The 19,975-nt window shown below is 35.7% G+C and overlaps 1 protein-coding gene across 4 annotated transcripts in view; it reads left to right on the top strand.

Annotated features, from left to right (window-relative positions):
* The window catches only part of SCAF11 (SR-related CTD associated factor 11), an 86,203-nt gene extending 69,655 nt beyond the window's left edge, over positions 1–16,548 (top strand). For 2 of the 4 annotated variants that reach the window (XM_061129441.1, XM_061129455.1), the window contains 9 exons: positions 3,928–3,986; positions 4,153–4,259; positions 5,185–5,286; positions 6,966–7,072; positions 7,742–10,435; positions 11,146–11,489; positions 12,512–12,730; positions 13,084–13,203; positions 13,732–16,548. In XM_061129441.1, coding sequence (XP_060985424.1) covers positions 3,928–3,986; positions 4,153–4,259; positions 5,185–5,286; positions 6,966–7,072; positions 7,742–10,435; positions 11,146–11,489; positions 12,512–12,730; positions 13,084–13,203; positions 13,732–13,878 — 3,899 coding nt within the window. In that variant the 3' untranslated portion in view covers positions 13,879–16,548. The remainder of the gene's footprint in view (positions 1–3,927; positions 3,987–4,152; positions 4,260–5,184; positions 5,287–6,965; positions 7,073–7,741; positions 10,436–11,145; positions 11,490–12,511; positions 12,731–13,083; positions 13,204–13,731) is intronic. The other 2 variants (XM_061129448.1, XM_061129452.1) reach the window with 2 other exon arrangements.
* Positions 16,549–19,975: the final 3,427 nt, after the last annotated feature.

Here is a 19,975-nt window from a genome sequence, read left to right on the forward strand (position 1 = left end):
GTGAGATACAGCCAAACTGTCAGTCAAGTGTTAGGGCAAAATAAAGACGTTTTTAAATACATTAAGAGCTTAAAAATTCATTCTCAAACATCCTTTCTCATAATTACACTGGAAGATTTGTCTGTGTCACTTAATGAGAAAGGAAACAAAGAAACAATGTGAGATTCAGAAAAATGAGTTCCTAAAAGAAACAGAAAAGGAGAAAAAAAACAATAAGCAAATGAGTTCTGACCCAGGAAAAGGGGGGATTGTGAAGATAATAGAGGACAGTCACAGAAGGACAGTTGAGCAGCAGCTTTTAGAGAGTTACCAGTTCAAATTGGAACAGGACAGAGGAAAGGTGTTTCCAAGAGAGTGAGGAGCAAACCTGATGGATGAATTGATGTATTTGAATGTATTAAGAGATCTTTACATTTGTTGCAGAGTTAGTTCAATTAATGACAGATAATACAACATAAAAACAAGAAAAAGCCATCATCAACCATAGGAAAAGGAAGAAGTTGTACAAAAAAAGTAATTGTAATTCAGTACATGGCCTAGCTGAGAATGTTCATATAGTTATGATAATGCAATATTGTTTACATCATGTTGATATATCAAAAAGAACATTTGGAGCCTTCCCTGGTGATACAGTGGTTAAGATTCTGTGCTTCCCCTGGTGGGGTCAGTTCCTCAAGTTGCACAGTACAGCTAAAAAACATTTGTGGAGGAGAAGTCTGTCTTCTGGAGGAAAAAAAATTTTAAAAAGGGCAATATCTGAAACCAAAAATAACACGGTAGAGTAGTATATATCTTGCTCAGTTGTGTCCAACTCTTTTGTGACCTTGTGGACTGTAACCCTTCAGCTCTTCTGTCCCTGGAGTTCACCTGGCAAGAATACTGGAGTGAGTAGCCATTCCCTTTTCCCGGGGATCTTCCCGACCCAGGGATTGAACCCTGGTTTCCCTGTTTACTCTCTGAGCCACCAGGGAAGCCCAGAGTAGTATGAACATGTGATGAGTTCTTTGGTGGAGCTGAATTAAGAGTGAGACTGCTGTAATTTAAAAAAAATAAGTCCAGAAGTGCTGTTGTGCTTCTTAAAGTATGAATATGCATTACTTTGATAAAAAAGAAATGATGTATCACTGTTGTCCAAAGGATAGATTAGTAACTGAACATGTGAAATGACCTCTAGGAAACCACAATTTAGACAAATCCACAATTGGAATTGCTCGATAATTACCTGAGAATTACCCAGAAATATGTGAAATAGCTTTGGGACTAGATTTTCATACTTAGCATTGGCCAGAAAACTTAACAGTTCTTCCCATAGAGAGCATTTCATCTAGTGGTGGCTTCCCGACAAAGGCTTCCAGGTGAAGAAGGAATGCTGTGTAAACTGTATGTACTCCTTCAGTATTGAGTGAAAAAACCTGATTGAGAACAACTCAGCACCCTTAGGGCTTAAAAACTACAGTGTACCTACAACGTAGCAATTCTTTGTCTAGTTGAAGGAAATTGTTATTTTTTATTGTGGTTGGGTACCTATCAAAAATCTATATTCCTGGCTTCTTTAATCACTTAAAAAATAAGTATCATCTTTTAAATGTATAATGAGGGGTAAGAAGATAAGTTCTTGGAACTCCATCGGCACTCTTCTCCCCAGTCAGTTCAGTTGCTCAGTCGTGTCCGACTCTCTGTGACCCCATGAACCGTAGCACGCCAGGCTTCCCTGTCCATCACCAACTCCTGGAGTTTACCCAAACTCATGCCCATCGAGTCGGAGATGCCATCCAACCATCTCATCCTCTGTCGGCCCCCTCTCCTCCTGCCTTCAATCTTTTCCAGCATCAGGGTCTTTTCCAGTGAGTCAGTTCTTCGCATCAGGTGGCCAAAGTATTGGAGTTTCAGCTTCAACATGAGTCCTTCCAATGAACACTCAGGACTGATCTCCTTTAGGATGGACTGGTTGGATCTCCTTGCAGTCCAAGGGGCTCTCAAGCGTCTTCTCCAACACCACAATTCAAAAGCATCAATTCTTCTGCACTCAGCTTTCTTTATAGTCAAACTCTCACATCCATACATGACTACTGGAAAAACCATAGCCTTGACTAGACGGACCTTTGTTGGCAAAGTAATGTCTCTGCTTTTTATTTTGCTGTCTAGGTTGGTCATAACTTTTCTTCCAAGGAGTAAGCATCTTTTAATTTCATGGCTGCAGTCACCATCTGCAGTGATTTTGGAGCCCAAGAAAATAAAGTCTGTCACTGTTTCCACTGTTTCTTTGTCTATTTGCCATGAAGTGATGGGACTGGATGCCATGATGTTAGTTTTTTGAATGTTGAGTTTTAAGCCAACTTTTTCACTCTCTTTCACTTTCATCAAGAGGCTCTTTAGTTCTTCTTCACTTTCTGCCGTAAAGGTGGTGTCATCTGCATATCTGAGGTTGTTGATATTTCTCCCGGCAATCTTGATTGCAGCTTGTGCTTCCTCCAACCCAGCGTTTCTCGTGATGTACTCTGCATATAAGTTAAATAAGCAGGGTGACAATATACAACCTTGACGTACTCCTTTTTCTATTTGGAACCAGTCTGTTGTTCCACGTTCAGTTCTAACTGTTGCTTCCTGACCTGCATACAGATTTCTCAAGAGGCAGGTCAGGTGGTCTGGTATTCCCATCTCTTTCAGAATTTTCCACAGTTTATTGTGATCCATACAGTCAAAGACTTTGGCATAGTCAGTAAAGCAGAAATGATGTGTTCTGGAACTCTCTTGCTCTTTTGATGATCCAGCGAATGTTGGCAATATGAAAATGTCCTCTCCCCAATATGAAATATCATTTGTTACAGCTGTTCTGGGTGGGACATGTGTGATAGGTGAGTAATAGCGTGAAACCAAACAGCTGTTGTATAGTAACTTAACAGAAAGTTAGTATGCTGTTAAGTAGAAAGTAGGCTATTACCCACTGGACTGATGAAAGAAACCCAAAATACTTATGATCTTGCAGTAGCAGGAACTTGGCCTCCCAGTTAGGCCAATTTATTTTGAACAAAGTTAGATTGGCCTTTGTGAGAAAAGCTTGGCTGGAGTTTGAAAGACCAGTTGTCGTTTGTTCTGTAGACTTTACCCAGAGTTCTGAGGAGAGAGCAACGGCAGTACCAGCATCAGTTTATTGCAGACAAGTGTATTCATAGGTGGAGATGACTAATAAGACAGACTTGATGGCAAAGAAAAACCAAGAGCAGTAATCTTTAACAGTTTTTGTGGTTAGCAGGAGCTATTTGTACTTTATCTTTCTTAACCTGGGAGAATGTATCCATAGAAATGGACATGTAAAACCAAAAAATAAGTTGTCAGCAATGCAACCAAAAACGTTGCTATAGTAGAAAGCTGTTTTAATCAAGAATTCTACTTTTCCTAATTCCGTACGGTTGGAGGAGGATGGTGAGGGTACGTATTGAAGTTGGTGATTAAATGGTACTTTATGGTTGACAAGGGCTGATGGTTTCAGTTCCCCTGGTCAACTCCTACTTGAGGTGAGTTAATAGTACCTGTTGTTTAGGTCGTAACTGGAAAGGACATTTTAAGTGTATTACTGATACTAAATAATTTTATTTCTTTTATATGCTTAATATTTCAAGACAGTTTAAGTTTGCACATAAGTGTCAGAACATACTGACTAAAATTTTGGTGCTTAGTACCCTAAGCATAGCAATTTTACATGCTTCTCTAGTTTTCTGTATTGTGGCCTTTTATATTTTCCTTTTGTCTGTGGCTTAACAAGATAAAACTAGCATTTGGAAAAATTATATAAATGCAAGTACTATTATTTTAAATTCAATTTTTATACATATTTTAACCTTCTCTTGTCAATATGCCAGTATCAGTACTGGTTTAAAACCTTTTAAAATAAAAATTAAGGCAAAATCTTTTTGTGTCTTTGTACAGGAAACTCTAAATACAATGAAATGGGAGGAAAGAAAAATTCAATAATAAAGACAAATAAGGTTTGTTGAAATAAAGAAAAAATATTTTTCTTAGATAATAACAATTTATGGTTGTTTGGTACACAACTCTGGTCCCTCGGGTACATCAAAATATTTAACTATGTCCTACCTATTATGGAAGTGGTTTTATTTGCTGTTTCACCAAAATCTCATCTTACTTTTCTAGCCTCGAGGATCAAATCCATGTACGAATCAGCGCTTCAGGAGTTTTTTCTCCGATGTCTTTTCTCCCAGTCACACTGGAGAGTCTTCTCTTGCCTATACGGCTTACTGGTTAGTACTTTTTACTTTTAATTTATGCTATTTTTATATTTGATGTTTTGTTTATTGCAGTTAACTTTTGGTAGAAATTTAAACTTGGCTCAACAACATTATGAAAGCCCATGTTGTTTTTTGTTTTTGTTTCTTTTGGCAAATAAAGAGAGCCTTATTTTGTGACCGTCTATTATTCAGTGACTGTTAGTGGGCTTCCTTTTCCTTAATAATAAATTAAGTTGTACACAAGGTTTGTATCCGATAGAGAAGTAGGCTAGTTGTTAAGTTGTTAAATTATGGGGGTACCCTTTAAGAGTAGACCCAGTCATTTTTTAATCCATTGTGACTGTATGATAGATGCTGTGTAGATATTTGTGGAATTTGAAGGTTAAGTTGAGGTTTAAAAATAATGGAGCTGGTTGAATAAACAAGACAGATTAAGATTGTGATTTAACTTTAAAGATTGGCAAGGTACCAAAAGAAAACAATTACAGTTGAGTAGCCTTTTAAAAAACTGAACTCTGCCTAGTTTGGGTTTTAAAAATAACCATGCCTCCTTTATTTTCTTCCTTTGTTTTATGTGTAGTTTTAGATCGCAAACTATTGCATCTAGAATTTTCAGCTTGAACTGCTGTTTGCAGCTTTGGTTCATGGGAAAGAAATAGTATTACTTCTTTTTTTCAATACTAATAATATTAGTCTGAATTGACTTTTTAAAAGTGGTCACAAGTCAGATTAGTTCCATTTTTATTTGTAATATAAAAATTTAAGTTACTTTAGGAATGGGTCCATTTTGAAAAGTGTTTAGATAGAAAAAGTTTCTTTTTTTTTAATGTGACTTATAATGCTGGGTATTAAAATTTGTTATTCATGATATAACCCAGTTGTTATTCTGAACTTAAAATTTTGGAATTCTGATGAGGATCTAAAATTTATCTTTTAGTACAGAATTTATAGAAATCAATGAAGTCAGTGCTTTGATTAGGCAGAAGAGACAGGAACTGGAATTGTCATGGTTTCCTGATACATTACCTGGAATTGGAAGGTAAAAAAATTGTTTACTAAAATGTTTAAATGCTAATGTGTGCATAAGATAGTAATATCTTATATGCAGAGATATTCAACAGTTATATTTCTAAGAAAGTTTGTTTAATTAAATCTTGGTGTTTCAGATGCCTAATGAAAGGTCTCTATTTAAGGAACCCCTTGAAAAATAAAGAATATTGTATTTGTTTGTTTAATAATGTAAATATTTGATTTCCTTAACAGCGAGAACACCTAAACAACAAGGTTCATTATTAGTAATAGCATTCTGTTATCTTTTCCTCCATTCCAGTCTTCCATGTGTGCTGTTAGCTGAAGCATTGCTTTTGTTACGACACTTCCATCTCCAAACTGTTATTCTAAACAACTGCTTGATCAAGTCCCTACTTTGCCCTGGCATTCATGACTCTCTATATAGCCCAGCCTTTTCTCTTTTAGTGTAAGCCCTGAAAATATTAGCACATTGCTTGCTAGGTACATGATATGTACTTAAGTCAAGCTCCTACGTAAAGATTAAGTTCCTTGCCAGAGTTTTGTATTCACTCCTATAACTTTTATATATCACTGTAATGGAGTTCTGCATAGGGCCTTCATTCTCTAGGAGTAACAGTGGAATATAAATAAGTAAAATTAGACAAAGTCCAGATATGTAAAATATGAAATTTTCCCTTAGAGCTGTATATTTTTTATGTGCAAGATGCACATTGTTTTTCAAATTTCTTTCATCCTCCAGAATCTCACCTTAGACTGGATGAAATAGTCTTTTGTTAGGAGACCTGACTGAACAAATATGAGTCAGAGTAGGAACAAGCTGAGAGGACTTGGTATGACTGCAGTAACTGGGGTCTTGCAGGTCCAGAGGGATCCTGGGAACTTTGAAGAACCATCATCCTCAGATTGAGGAATTTTAGCATATACCATAGCAATAGAAATCAGTTGTGGTTCTTTTTTCCTTTTTAAAAATGTATTTTGATATTTTTGGCCTTGATATATGCCATAAAAACATAAATCTAACAAAAAAATTCAAAATTCAAGTGATGTAGCTTTCCTTCAGTTTTTTTACATTTTTGTTTATTTATGGACTGATTCCCCTTTGATCTTGCTAATTTCTTTAAAACCTGATCCGATTAACTGAGCTCAATTATCTTTTTGGTTGCCTGGACATAGGATGGGGACTGCTATGGATGCTGGAAATGTTCTATTTCTTGTTTGGGGTAGTGGTTATACAGGTATATTTATACATTGGCCAAAAATCATCACACTATGCACTTAAAATCTGTACATTTCATTTGTGTATTTTATTTATCTACATTTTATTATCCAAGTTGGTTATTTTTAAAGTAGTGAAAAAAAGTTAAAATTCTTGACAAAATAATTGCATTAACTTATTTAAATGAGAATCAACTACTATATATTAAATTGCCCTTGATAACACTTTGCTATTAATTTATTGAAAAAGCATGCTTTTAGAAGGTTTTTTATATTTTTATTTTTTGTAGCCAGTTGGTAGCCATCTTGGTTTCTATGAGTAACCTTGAATTTACATTTTTAGTTGTTTGGCAAAAAATAATTTAAGCACCTATATTTTAATATTTCTAGCTTATTTGGAAAATTAATACTTTTAAATTGCGGGTTTTATTATTTAAACAAAAATGTCTTTATTTTGTTTTAAATTTTCAGAATTAGTTTTATACCCTGCAATATTGAAATAGAAGTCCTTCCTCTCATCTCTTCTGTGTTGCCAAGAACTATTCTTCCAACAAGTACCATATCTTTAGAAAATTTTGGTAAAGTTTTTGAATTTCTTTCTAGTTAAAAAAAAATTACTAAGCCTCTTTCAGTCTCACGAAAAGTATAAGTTTTGATGACTTAGAAATGCTGTAAAATAAGGTATGGATAATGAGTCCTAGATATTTCTATAAATATTTGTACAGTGACTTGACTTTAAAATTGTTGCAACTAGAAAGTCCTTTTACTTTAAGAAATTACAACTTCGTGTCTTTGAGGAACTGATTAGAAGTTTCCTTTCTGTTTAGAGGTTCAGGGTTCAAACCACTGGTTTTTAGAAGTAATACCTCCTATGAATTGTGAACAAATAGTTCGAGTCTTTACTATTTGTGGATAGCTGTTGTGTCCTGCTTTTGCCTAGGTAATAGTGGTTCATAAAGCAAATGGCAATTAACAGACCAAAAATTTTCTTTTGTTTTTTTCACTATAAAATTGCCCACATGGATTCAAATCTTGGGATAACTCATTTCAGTAGCTTTCAAAAACTGGTATTACTCTGATGTTAGTAGCTATGCATTTATTAATAATTTGATTCACAAGTATATTTTGTTTTACTCTGTTATAGATGTCTATTTTATTCATATTTTAAAATAAAATATAGCTTATTCTGTCAATTCTTATCACTTGATGAAACATATACTTACTTTTTCCTTTTTGTATACTATTAGGTACTTCTTGCAAAGGCTATGCATTAGCACATACTCAAGAAGGGGAAGAGAAGAAGCAAACTTCTGGTACCTCAAACACCAGAGGATCAAGACGAAAACCTGCAGCAGCAACACCTACAAGAAGATCTACACGTAACACAAGAGCTGAACCAGTCAGTCAGTCTCAGAGATCCCCAGTATCAAATATTTCTGGGTGTGATGCCCCAGATAACAATAATCCATCTGTAAGTGTTTCCTCCTCAGGTGAGTCAGAGAAGAAAACAAGGCAGGCTCCAAAACGGAAGTCTGTAAGAAGAGGAAGAAAACTACCCTTATTGAAAAAGAAACTTCGAAGCTCTGTGCCTACCCCTGAAAAATCATCTTCCAGTGATTCAGTTGATGAAGAAGTAGCAGAACCTGACATACCACCTGAGTTAGAGAAAGAACACCAATCAGATGTAGAAAGTATTAACACTGTGCAGATAAATGTAGAAAATGAGTCTGCTAATGGCTTAAGAAGTTGCAGTGAGCCATTAAAAGAGAGTGAAGAATGTGCTGAGACCCATGATACAGAGGAAAGAGTAGAAACTTTACATTCTGAGTCTGGTACCCAAGATCCTCCTGTGTTATTTGGAGGGGGGGAGGAAATTCAAGAAGTTGAGAATACAGGTATAGAAGTTAATGTTTTATGTCTGGAAAGTGAGATTTCTGCAAGTACTTCCGAAAAAGGAAGTGATCCATTGGAAAATCAAGACCCAATAGCTGAACCTTCAGAATCAGAAATAAAAGCAGATACATGTATAGATCATGCTCCAAATGATTCTCTTACATGTTCAGGATCTGAAATTGAAGTGTACCAACCCGCATCAAGCTTAGGTGAGTTACCTGAGAATGTGGAATCAATAGTTAATGAAGAAAAAGTTATGGAGAGTTCTATAGTAAATATTATTGATCGTAGAGATTCTACAGTAAAAACAGAACAGCTTATTGACAGTCCCAAATTAGAATCTTCTGAGGGTGGAGTTATACAAGCAGTGGACAGAAAATCTATTGAGAGTTTAGAGGTTCATTTGCTTGGGCATGTTGAAAATGAAGATGCAGAAATAATTGCAACATGTGATACTTCAGGGAATGAAACTCTCAATAGTATTCAAGACTCTGAAAATAGTTTATTAAAAAAAAATCTTAACACCAAATTGGACAAATCTTTAGAAGAAAAGACTGAATCTTTGGTTGAACATCCCAGATCTACAGAATTGCCTAAAACACACGTTGCACTGATTCAGAAGCATTTTAGTGAGGATAATAACGAAATGATACCTATGGAATGTGATTCATTTTGCAGTGACCAAAATGAATCCGAAATCGAACCATCTGTAAATGCTGATGCTAAACAAGTAAATGAAAATTCTGTGGAGCACAGTTCCCAAAAGAATATGTCATCTTCTGATCCTGCAAATGAAAAGGTTGAAACTGTATCTCAACCATCTGCAAACCCAGTAGATGTGACAGATAAAGCCAAAAAGCCTCGTACGAGAAGATCTAGATTTCACTCTCCATCTACAACTTGGTCTCCCAACAAAGACACTGCCCGGGAAAAGAAGCGGTCTCAGTCTCCGTCTCCCAAAAGAGAAACTGGAAAAGATAGCAGGAAGTCTCGATCACCATCTCCTAAGAAAGAATCTGTTAGAGGACGGAGAAAATCTCGTTCTCAGTCCCCCAAAAAGGATAGTGCAAGAGAAAGGAGGAGATCTCAGTCTCGGTCTCCAAAAAGAGATAGTGCTAAGGAAGGCAAAAGATCTGAGTCACTCTCCCCAAAAAGAGAGAACAGAAGATCTCAGTCCAGAGTGAAAGATTCCTCCCCAAGAGAAAAATCCAGGTCCCGGAGCAGAGAAAAAGAGAGTGATAGAGATGGGTCGAGAAGAGACCGAGATAGAGAAAGGAGAATGAGAAGGTGGTCTCGATCCAGATCACGGTCAAGGTCACCATCAAGATCTAGAACAAAATGTAAGGGTTCATCATTTGGTAGAAATGACAGGAACAGTTACTCTCCTCGATGGAAAGAAAGATGGGCAAACGATGGTTGGAGATGTCCACGAGGGAATGATCGATACAGAAAGAGTGACTCAGAGAAACAGAATGAAAATACGAGAAAAGAAAAAAATGACATCAGTCCAGATGCTGATGATTCAAATTCTTCTGACAAACATAGAAATGACTGTCCCACTTGGGTAACAGAAAAAATAAATTCTGGGCCTGATCCGAGGACCAGAAATCCAGAAAAGTTAAAAGATTCTCATTGGGAAGAAAATAGAAATGAGAATTCAGGGAATTCTTGGAATAAAAACTTTAGTTCAGCTTGGATGTCTAACCGTGGTAGAGGTAACCGTGGTAGAGGTAACCATAGAGGTGGTTTTGCCTATACAGATCAAAATGAAAACAGGTGGCAAAACCGAAAACCCCTCTCAGGGAATTCAAATAGTTCAGGGAATGAGACTTTCAAATTTGTGGAGCAGCAACCCTATAAACGGAAAAGTGAGCAAGAGTTCTCCTTTGATACACCAGCCGATAGGTCGGGGTGGACATCTGCATCGAGTTGGGCTGTGAGAAAGACTCTGCCAGCAGATGTACAGAACTATTACTCGAGACGAGGGAGGAGTTCTTCAGGCCCACAGTCTGGATGGATGAGACAAGACGAGGAAACAGCTGAACAGGGTAACATGTTTATTTATCAACACTTTTATTTGAAGAAAGAGATTATAAATTTAACACCTAATTTGTATGAATTGAAGTGATCTCTGTTTATAGTTTTATGCTAAATTGAACCTCACTTTATATTATGTAATAAACACTTCAGTATCTATTTTTTCACCCCATGCCTGCCCCCAACCTTGCCAAAGACCTAAATATTTTATGTATAATTTGCTACAGTAGAAGGATTTGAAGTAATTCTATGCAGGATTTAAATTCTATTTCATTTATATTGGATGTGTGCACTTGAATTTTTTTGATTGTTGTTTAATAAGTCGCTCAGCTAAAAAAGATGTATCCTTCCTTGACTTTTCTTAAGGACATTGACTTGACTTTTTGTAAGAAAAGAGCTGTTGAAGATTTTAAAAAGTGATTAACCTTCTAAGTTAGTAATTAAAATTTATGATTATTTAACTAGTAAGTTTCTTGAGCTGCTGATTCTTTGCTTGTGCTGCCCAGTGTTATGATGTGAAGTCATTCTTAAAGATAATTTTAGTTGAATGTTTATTTCAGTTAGAAAGTCATCCCACATTATTTGGGAATGACAGAATTAAACTGAATAATTGGATAGGTTTAGGTTAATTGGTATTTAGTTTTACAGTAACCAGTGGCTCTTTGTTTCTCTAAGGAAATTTGTAACATGATTTTTTTCATAAGTCTTTTTCTTTTGATAGAGTCTAACCTGAAAGACCAAACAAACCAACAAGGTGATGGTTCTCAGCTACCTATAAACATGATGCAGCCACAGATGAATGCAATGCAGCAGCACATGAGTGCACACCAGCCTGTGAACATGTTTCCATATCCAGTGGGTGTTCCTGCTCCTTTGATGAACATCCAGCGCAGTCCGTTCAGCATTCATCCTCAGCTGCCCTTGCATCTGCACACGGGAGTACCTCTCGTGCAGGTGGCGGCTCCTAGCGGTGTATCTCAGGGACTGCCGCCACCCCCGCCCCCTCCCCCGCCATCCCAGCAAGTCAGCTACATGGCTGCACAGCCGGATGGAAAGCAGGTGCAGGTATGTTTTCAGCCACTCAAGTGTAGTTGACGTTCGCCATTGTAAACTTCTAGCTATTGGGGATGGATGTTCAAGGAAGGGCTTCTTGCTGGATATCCATATACAGTGGCTTATTTGATTAGACTTACGGTAAATCTTTATAACCCCTCTTTCACTGTCCTTTCCCAACCTCCCAGTCCCAAATAAGAAAATGAATTGAATACATGTTATCAAATCTAAGCTACATGTTTGCTGGTGCTGATATCCAAACAAGTTTTTTGGTTAGTTTAAGAAAACCAAATTATGAGGCAAACTAGAGTCATGTGATGGACACTTGAAAAAATGTCCCTATTTTATTGGACTTTAGGGGGTGGGAACTTGCTGTGATTGGGTACTGTGATAAAGCTTGTGTTGCCTTGCTCAGACTGACACCAGATAAAGTTGTTCATTGTGCATTACCGTATGTGTTTCATTTTCAGGAATTTGTCGTGCTAAAAAGAAAGAAGTGCCTCTTGGGCATATAGTAAATTTGAATAAAAACTTGTAATGGTTGTGTTGCTTTATTGTTTCATGTCTATATCTCAGAAATTCTATAGGTTCCTGGCAGCAGGATATAGTTGGAAAGAGCCAGAAAGTGGGAATTTGGGATCTTATGTCTTTTTCTGCTGTCAACTCACAGCAAGCCATTTGACTTCACTGTCTTATTTTCCTCTATCTTTAAAGTGGGGTACCTACCTTAAAGATACTTACAGGAAAGATACTGTTATTAATGCTGCTTTTCTCCTTTTTGTTGGTTTTGGTGTTACTGTCAGAACATTACAATACATATATATTTTAAAAGTCATCATGACGTGATGGGATTCTATTTAAGAATGTTACTCATTTTTCTTCAGTCCTTTAGATAAAAATTACCACACATTTCTCCTAAGTACTTAAGCATTAAATTGCCTTGATTTTTTTCTTTTTTTAATGTCTAATAGGTAACTAAATGTCTTTTATTTTGTACAAATAATTGATTAACTGATGATACCTCTTTAAAACAGGGTATTCCTAGTGCTTCTCATGTAAGTAGTAACATGAGTACACCAGTCTTGCCTGCTCCGACAGCAGCCCCAGGAAATATGGGAACAGTTCAGGGACCAAGTTCTGGTAATACTGCGTCATCAAGTCACAGCAAAGCTTCTAATGCTGCTGTAAAATTGGCAGAAAGCAAAGTAAGTGTTACAGTGGAAGCCAGCGCAGATAGCTCGAAGACAGACAAGGCAAGTTCAAAGTTGAGAGCAATCTACATAATTCTGCATATGATTATGATAAAAAAAAAAATAACAGTTTTCTGTTGTATAAGTGGTAAAGGGAATTTATTGTTGATAGTCTTAAATTCCAATTTAAAGAATTCTCTCTACATACGTTGGTGCCCATTGAATTATTGGCTGTATTTCTTGTTTATTTTTAGAAATGTTTGATTTGTGTTAGTAAATAACTATTTTGTATTTATGATGCTAATATTGGAACAGTTTCTTGTAAATGTGCAGTGTTTTCAATTTTATATTTTTAAATAATTTTTTTGAAAGTTTGTGATTTGGCAAATAATAATTACACATTTTCCTCTTACTAGAAACTGCAAATTCAAGAAAAAGCAGCACAGGAGGTAAAATTGGCCATTAAGCCGTTTTATCAAAATAAAGATATCACCAAGGAAGAATATAAAGAGATTGTACGGAAAGCGGTAGACAAAGTAAGTTGCGGCTTTGGTGGGGTTACGGGCGTGTGACGTTGAACATTCCTGTTTTAATAAAGACATGCTTCATTAAATCTAACTAAAATAGCAAGAGGTAGCTTCTACTAATCAGCTTTTTTACCTTTTGAGAAAATGAAACATATACCTTATAGGCGATACAAAACATGTAACAATGTCTGATTATGTCTCTGGGGTATTTGTTTTTCAAAGAACTTTCCCTTTTTTTTTCCTTCTTACATCATTTGCATTTTATTTATTTATTTTTTTTATTAGTTGGAGGCTAATTACTTCACAACATTTCAGTGGGTTTTGTCATACATTGACATGAATCAGCCATAGATTTACACGTATTCCCCATCCCGATCCCCCCTCCCACCTCCCTCTCCACCTCAGAACACCTGTATTTCCTCCTTTCCCCTTCTCTTCCCAATCCAATTCTGCGAATCTTTGTAGGTGTCTGGGCTACGGAGAACTTTCCCTTTAATCCCTTTAAGTATGAAAAAATATTCCGTCTTCTTTTTATAGGTATGTCATAGTAAGAGTGGAGAAGTAAATTCTACTAAAGTGGCAAATCTGGTTAAAGCCTATGTAGACAAATACAAATATTCACGGAAGGGAAGCCAAAAGAAAACCCTGGAAGAACCTATGTCTGCTGATAAAAACATGTGCTGAAAGGGGAGCACTAGAACGGACACTGACGAGATATCTGCAAAGTGCAATTTCAACATGTACCTTTAACTGAAAATCATACATAACTGTGATTGAAATTTGGTTTTGATAAAATTATCTTTTTTAATGTAGGATATAATGTTTTGTTCTAAATAAATATAGTTCAGCACCGCAGTATCTATATCTTTTCCTCCTCTCCATCCCCCCCCCCCCAATAAAATTCAAGGGAAAGTAAAGGGTTTAAAGGAATATGCATTTTTACTAGGACTGGGTTATACTGTGGATACTGAAAGATGTACAGGTTTTTGATTTGAACAGTGGAGTGCATAAATTAGAAACTTCAGAGTGCACTGGTTTTGGAAGAGATATATATAATACATTTATTCTGTCAGGCTAGAAATAAAAAATGGTCTTATGATTTTTCTCTCTAATTATAGAAAGATAAATAATGTATTACCATGAAGAATATTTCTAATAACAGAACATACCAATTGCGGGGTTCTTAATGTGTATTTTTAAAGCACACATCTGAATAAATTGCTTAGGTAGAAGATATGATCACGAGTAAAATTCAGTGTTCAGAACTTTAGAACACTGTTCACCTATTGTATCACCAAATAAAAGTTATGCTGCTTGTTTTTCTTTTGTGCCTTCTTTTCCCCAATTGAGATGAAGCAGTTTGATTTGCTACATTTACAACTTTGGCAGTCTCAGCTCTGTTGAATTTAGAAGACCTGTTTGGAAAAAGTGTTGACCTTGTAAAAATTACGTTCTTCCTTAATATCTTCTGCTCATCAGAAATGGTATACTGCTTGTGCCAACTGGAGAATTGCTTTTAAGTCGTGACCCTCCCTTCCTTGGGTCTAAGGCAAAATAAAATCATGATATCTGCTTCAGGGGCTTTCACGTTGTTGATCATCTGTTAATCACTAATGAAAATTCTTCTTACACTTGGGAAATCTCCAAATGCTTTACAGTGAATAAAGTGTTAATTTGGTAACCATTTTACAAAATTCTAGACATTAAAACCTGTGTTTTGGAAAAAGGAGAGGAATTAAATAATGGAGTCTTAGGCTTTCAGGGGCTAGAGATTGAGTTTTTTTGTTTTTTTTTTTTTAGTACTAGAATATATTAATTTTTATTAAAAGTAAGTTTAAAATGTTCTAGCCTTATTATTTTATTTGGCATCTTGGAAGAAAAAATGGGTTAACTCCATGATAAACTTTCATTCCAGTAACAATTTTCAATAGATACCAAGTAACTGGAAAGCATTTCAGATCAGATGTTAATGGCGCAAAGATAGATATATGCCTCAGTGAGACAGGCTGACCATTATGCTAGGTAAATAGTGAAAGCGATACTCCAGTACTGTGCTTTTCTGAAGTAAAGATTATCTGTTTCTCAGTTTATGTGTGTAATACTTTCCTGGTGCTAGCTTCGATAGGCGAATTTTAAAATGTTGGCCCCAGTAATGATTGTACTACTTCATAATCTTTATTTGATTATGAGTATAATCCCAAAAAGTGTTAGAAATACTTCCAAGCAGTTTCTGATCTTTATTCTGCATTTCTGGGCGTTTGTAATATGGTGTTCTACTGATTTATATATATTTTTTAATTAAAAGTTTATGTTAAGATTATGATGGGGCAAGAGTTTTGGAAGTATATTTCTTCTAATAAAGTATTAAGACAGTGTTTCAATTGTCAACACACACCTCCTCATTTGTTTTGGTTTTGGACTCTAAAGTTTTAGAACTTTTTGTTTCTAAAAAACAGTTCTGTGAACTTTCGATTTTGAATTAAAGCTAGTTCACACTTAGAATATTTTGTAGCAAATTGCCTAAGTTGACTAATCACACAACATATTTTTCCTACATCTTCTTTCAGTGAGATTTGGGAGTTGGATGACAGTTTAAAATTTGCTTTATACCATTTAGCTTGTGCAAACATGTTTAAAAGTTTTGAAAAAAATAAATGATGTGGTCAAGAGTTAAAGTCTCATATCTTTGGTAGCAGTACCATGAGTTAATTGAATTCTTAATACACAATTTTTGAAAAACAGATATGTACTCTGTATCTGATTGGGGGTACTGGTTAGACTGCACTTGAAATAAGAATATTACTGGACTAGAATCAACTCTGAAATATTTAAGAATGTATTAGAAAGTGCATGCTTTATGTTAAAAAGAATACATTGCTTTTTAACATTCCCCATTCTTTTATCAGAAATTTACATTAAGTTGCATGTGTACAAACTTAAAAACATTTTGTGGGGTTGCAGATTTCTCGTTATATATGAAGATTCAGTATTAACTTGATCTTTGAAACCATGGTCCCTCTAACTTACTAGTCACATTGACTGATGTTTTAGGCGATAGTGATGCCTAGAATTTTGAGACTAAAATTAGTTACTTGTTATTTTAACATTCCAAAAATTTGGATTGTTTTCCCCTCTGGTAATGACAGTTTTTCCATTATCTTCCTTTAAATGGCCACAGTATGTACTGCCTAAATGTTCCATCCAAAAGATGTAGCTTCAGAAGCACAGTGGTTGCTCCATGGTCCATGAGACATTGTTTGTAGTATGAGGATGGAGTGCTGTCTACTGAAACAATACTCTTTAAACAGATATGTAGTATGTAATATTTTCTAATAAATTCTTTTGATAAACACAGTAGTGTCTTTAATGTTTTATTAAGATTCCTGGGAAATGATGACTTACACTTCATTTTAACTTTTCAGATGGGTTGCAGTATTTCTTGGATTTGCACCAAAGTAGCTGGACTAGCATCATAGTTCCATAAATGTCCAGGTTGTAAAGAAAGCTTGAAGTTAGCTATAAGCATGTATTATAATAGCATTTTTTGTAATTATATAATCATTGTAGGAAATTAGAAATGCTTTTACTAAATTAAAAAGCAATCTGAAGAGGGGAAAAGTAAGAAAAATAGCCCCTAATCCTACCATTTAAAGGTAACAACTATTAACACTGATCAAATTGCACATAACTGTTGTAACATCCTTTTCACTTGATGTATTGAGAATTTTCCATTTTAATAAAAATTATTGTGCAGCATGGTTCTTAATATCCATATAGTATCACTTACACAGATACACCATTACTGGAACCAGTCCTCCAATATTGGGTACTAAGCTGTTTTTACTAAATAATGAAATTAGTAAGATATAAGTTACACTAATATAAATGATGTAAGCCTCCTTATACACAGGTAATGCCCATTTCAGATTATTTTCTGTGGACTGATTCCTAGAAGAGTGTTTATTTCCCTGTAAAAAATTTTAAGATGTAATTGTATACACAAAGTATAATTTCTTAAGTTACATTTAGTTTAAAATCCATTGTTTTCCTAAGTTGATTGTTCTCTACAGAAAGAATCATCAGAAAGTTATTTTTCCCAGATTCTCCAGAGCATTTATAAGAACACTTTCTAAGGCTCTAGGAAAATAGGTTTCACAAATCTTTTCCCCTAGCACATGCATAATAGTCTGTAAACTGTTCTGTATTTTTATACCCCTTAATAAATTAAAGACATATTCTGATGTCTATATTCTAGTTTATAAGGGCTATGTTGTGTTCCTCTGTTGATGGACATCTTAAGTTACATTTTGGAGTTTTATTAAAAGCAGTGTTTTAATGAACACTGACTTTATCTCTGAATCTGTTTGTGTTACAAGGTTACTTTGAATCTCAGGATACACATTTTTAATTTGGATAGATGATGCCATGTTGCTCTCTGAGAAGAGTGTACTAATTTATAGTCCCTCACTGAGCTTCTAGTTTACTTTTAGTTCCTACTTTGATACTGTGATAGCATGTAAGATTGCTCGTTTTCAGGGTCTTAATGAACATATTCATTAAACTGTGCACACCTATTATGTGCCAGGAATTACTGGATTCTTCACATATTACCAGGTTTAATCATACCACAGTTTTCTAAAGGATTAGTACAATAGCATATTAAACTTGTGCTGTGACAGGCACCTTGTCAGACATTTGTGTTACTGTGCCTATCAAACTAATAATTTTTTTATACTGATGAGAAAATTGAGATGCATAAAGAATTGTCACTGAGTTACACAGATACTTAGAGCCAGGTTCAGACCTAGAATTGATAGACCCCAAAGTCAGTGCTTGACTAAGGGTGTTTTGTTGAACTCAAGAAAGATGTAAACCAACATATCATGTGGGAGTAAATGGCTGAAATAAGTACAGCGGGAGCACAGACGGGACAACTGATTTTAAGGGGAGACAGTGTGAGCAAGTGTGATTAAAAGAGTGATTGCCTTTAAAATCAGGAAAGTGGTCACTGATGCAGGAGAGGGAGGAGGTTGTGACTGAGATAGGACTAAGCCCTTGGAAGGAGGGGGACTACCAAGGTCTACTTGATTTGGGCGGTAGTCACATAATGCTTTATTCTTTAAGAGCTTAGTTGTATGTGGTGTTATATTTCACAGTAAAAAGAATTTTTTTGAAGGCCAGCAATTTAAAGCCAATGTTTAGATTTTTGATAGATCCACCTTTTTTTTTTTTTTTTAATCACTTTAGTTCTTTCAGTCGAGTTTCAGTGGGGAAAAGAAATCCATGAAATTTAGGGAGAAGAATATCCCCACTGAAAGTGTAATTATGCATCACAAAGTGTGCTTCTGTTTGGAGCCAGAAATAAGAAATGTGCAAGAGTGAACTTACTGTGTGCAACACTTAAACTGTGCTTTCCATGTTAGACGGTGGCAGCTTTCAGCTCCGTTTTCACTATTTTAACAAACCATGCCAATTTATAAAGCACAACTCAGAAAGTTGCCTGTTCCCAGGCAACAGCTCTGCAAGGGTGAATTTGTTTAAAGGGTCAACCTGAAAATCAGGCTAGTGTTATCTTTCACAGTCTAGCTGTAAACAGCATAATATACTAATTCAAGTCAATGAATCCTAAGAAGCGAAGGCTAAAAGGTTTCCTCATGAGTTTAGGGAAGCTGTATTCTATAGTCCAGGGATCCTGGAACTTTCTCAACCAAATGTGGTTCAGCCCATGTGCTTTTATTCCAGGCTCCACCTCTGTGGAGCCGTTAGGTCCCCTACTTGGTGGCCAAACCCCTTCTCTGCGTAGCAACATCTAATTCACTTTGCTCCTCCCCAGAATTCAACACTTTTCCCCCCATGAGTTTTGTTTGTGTGAAAGGCATTTATAGCTTTGATCTCTTAATAGTTTAAGCCCAGCACTTGTTAATCTTTAAACTCTCTCTTCCTTAGTACTTTACAGGCCCTAAAGTCTCTAACCAAGACATTAATCCCCACACATGGTCCTTCCCATTTTGCTTTCCTGCTCAGTCCAGTGAAGCCTGTCAGATGACTGAACTCCCCACTTTCTTCTGGCCTTGGCCTTACCTTTCCTCCTTTATTACAGTTTGGTCAAAATGATCCACGTGGTTCATCCTGTAGCTGCCCTCCTGCTTCTTCATAGCTTGCTTTGCTGTTTAATGCTTTAGTCACAGTGATTAAGATCAGGACAAGAAGTCACTTATCCAAAACATTGTTATTTTAAAAATCATTTTATTGTCATTTTATGGTTAAAAAAAACATACATGGCATGACTATAAAGTAATGAGACGAGTTTTCATGTGTGGCTTGTATTGCCGAGTCTCATTAATATATAGTCACATCCTGTCTCGAGCCTGGAAGAAAAATATGCCTTGGCTATTATGAGTATCACTTCTGTTACTTAAAATTTATTGAGTGCCGACAGAGCACTAGGCACATATATAACACAGAATTTACAGTCTCTATGTTGTAGACTATAGTATTTACATAGATTTCTCAAAGATAACATTAAAGCATGTATTTACAGAACTTCAGACAAAAATAACAATACTGGAAATCAGCAAGTTTCTGTCTAGCAAGGAGCACCTTTTCATGAATGAGAGGGTTATGCAGAACTTATTGTGCAAGAGCACTTTAATTCCATTACCCAGCAAGTCCACGTTATTTCATTATATAACTCTATAAAGCTGTAAGACGAAAACCTAAGTGGGAAGCCATAACTGGTTTCATCAGGTCATTTAGCAAATTCTCTGCTGAGACCAATGCT

Source organism: Dama dama, chromosome 3, assembly GCF_033118175.1.
Source record: "Dama dama isolate Ldn47 chromosome 3, ASM3311817v1, whole genome shotgun sequence".
NCBI classification, from domain to species: domain Eukaryota; kingdom Metazoa; phylum Chordata; class Mammalia; order Artiodactyla; family Cervidae; genus Dama; species Dama dama.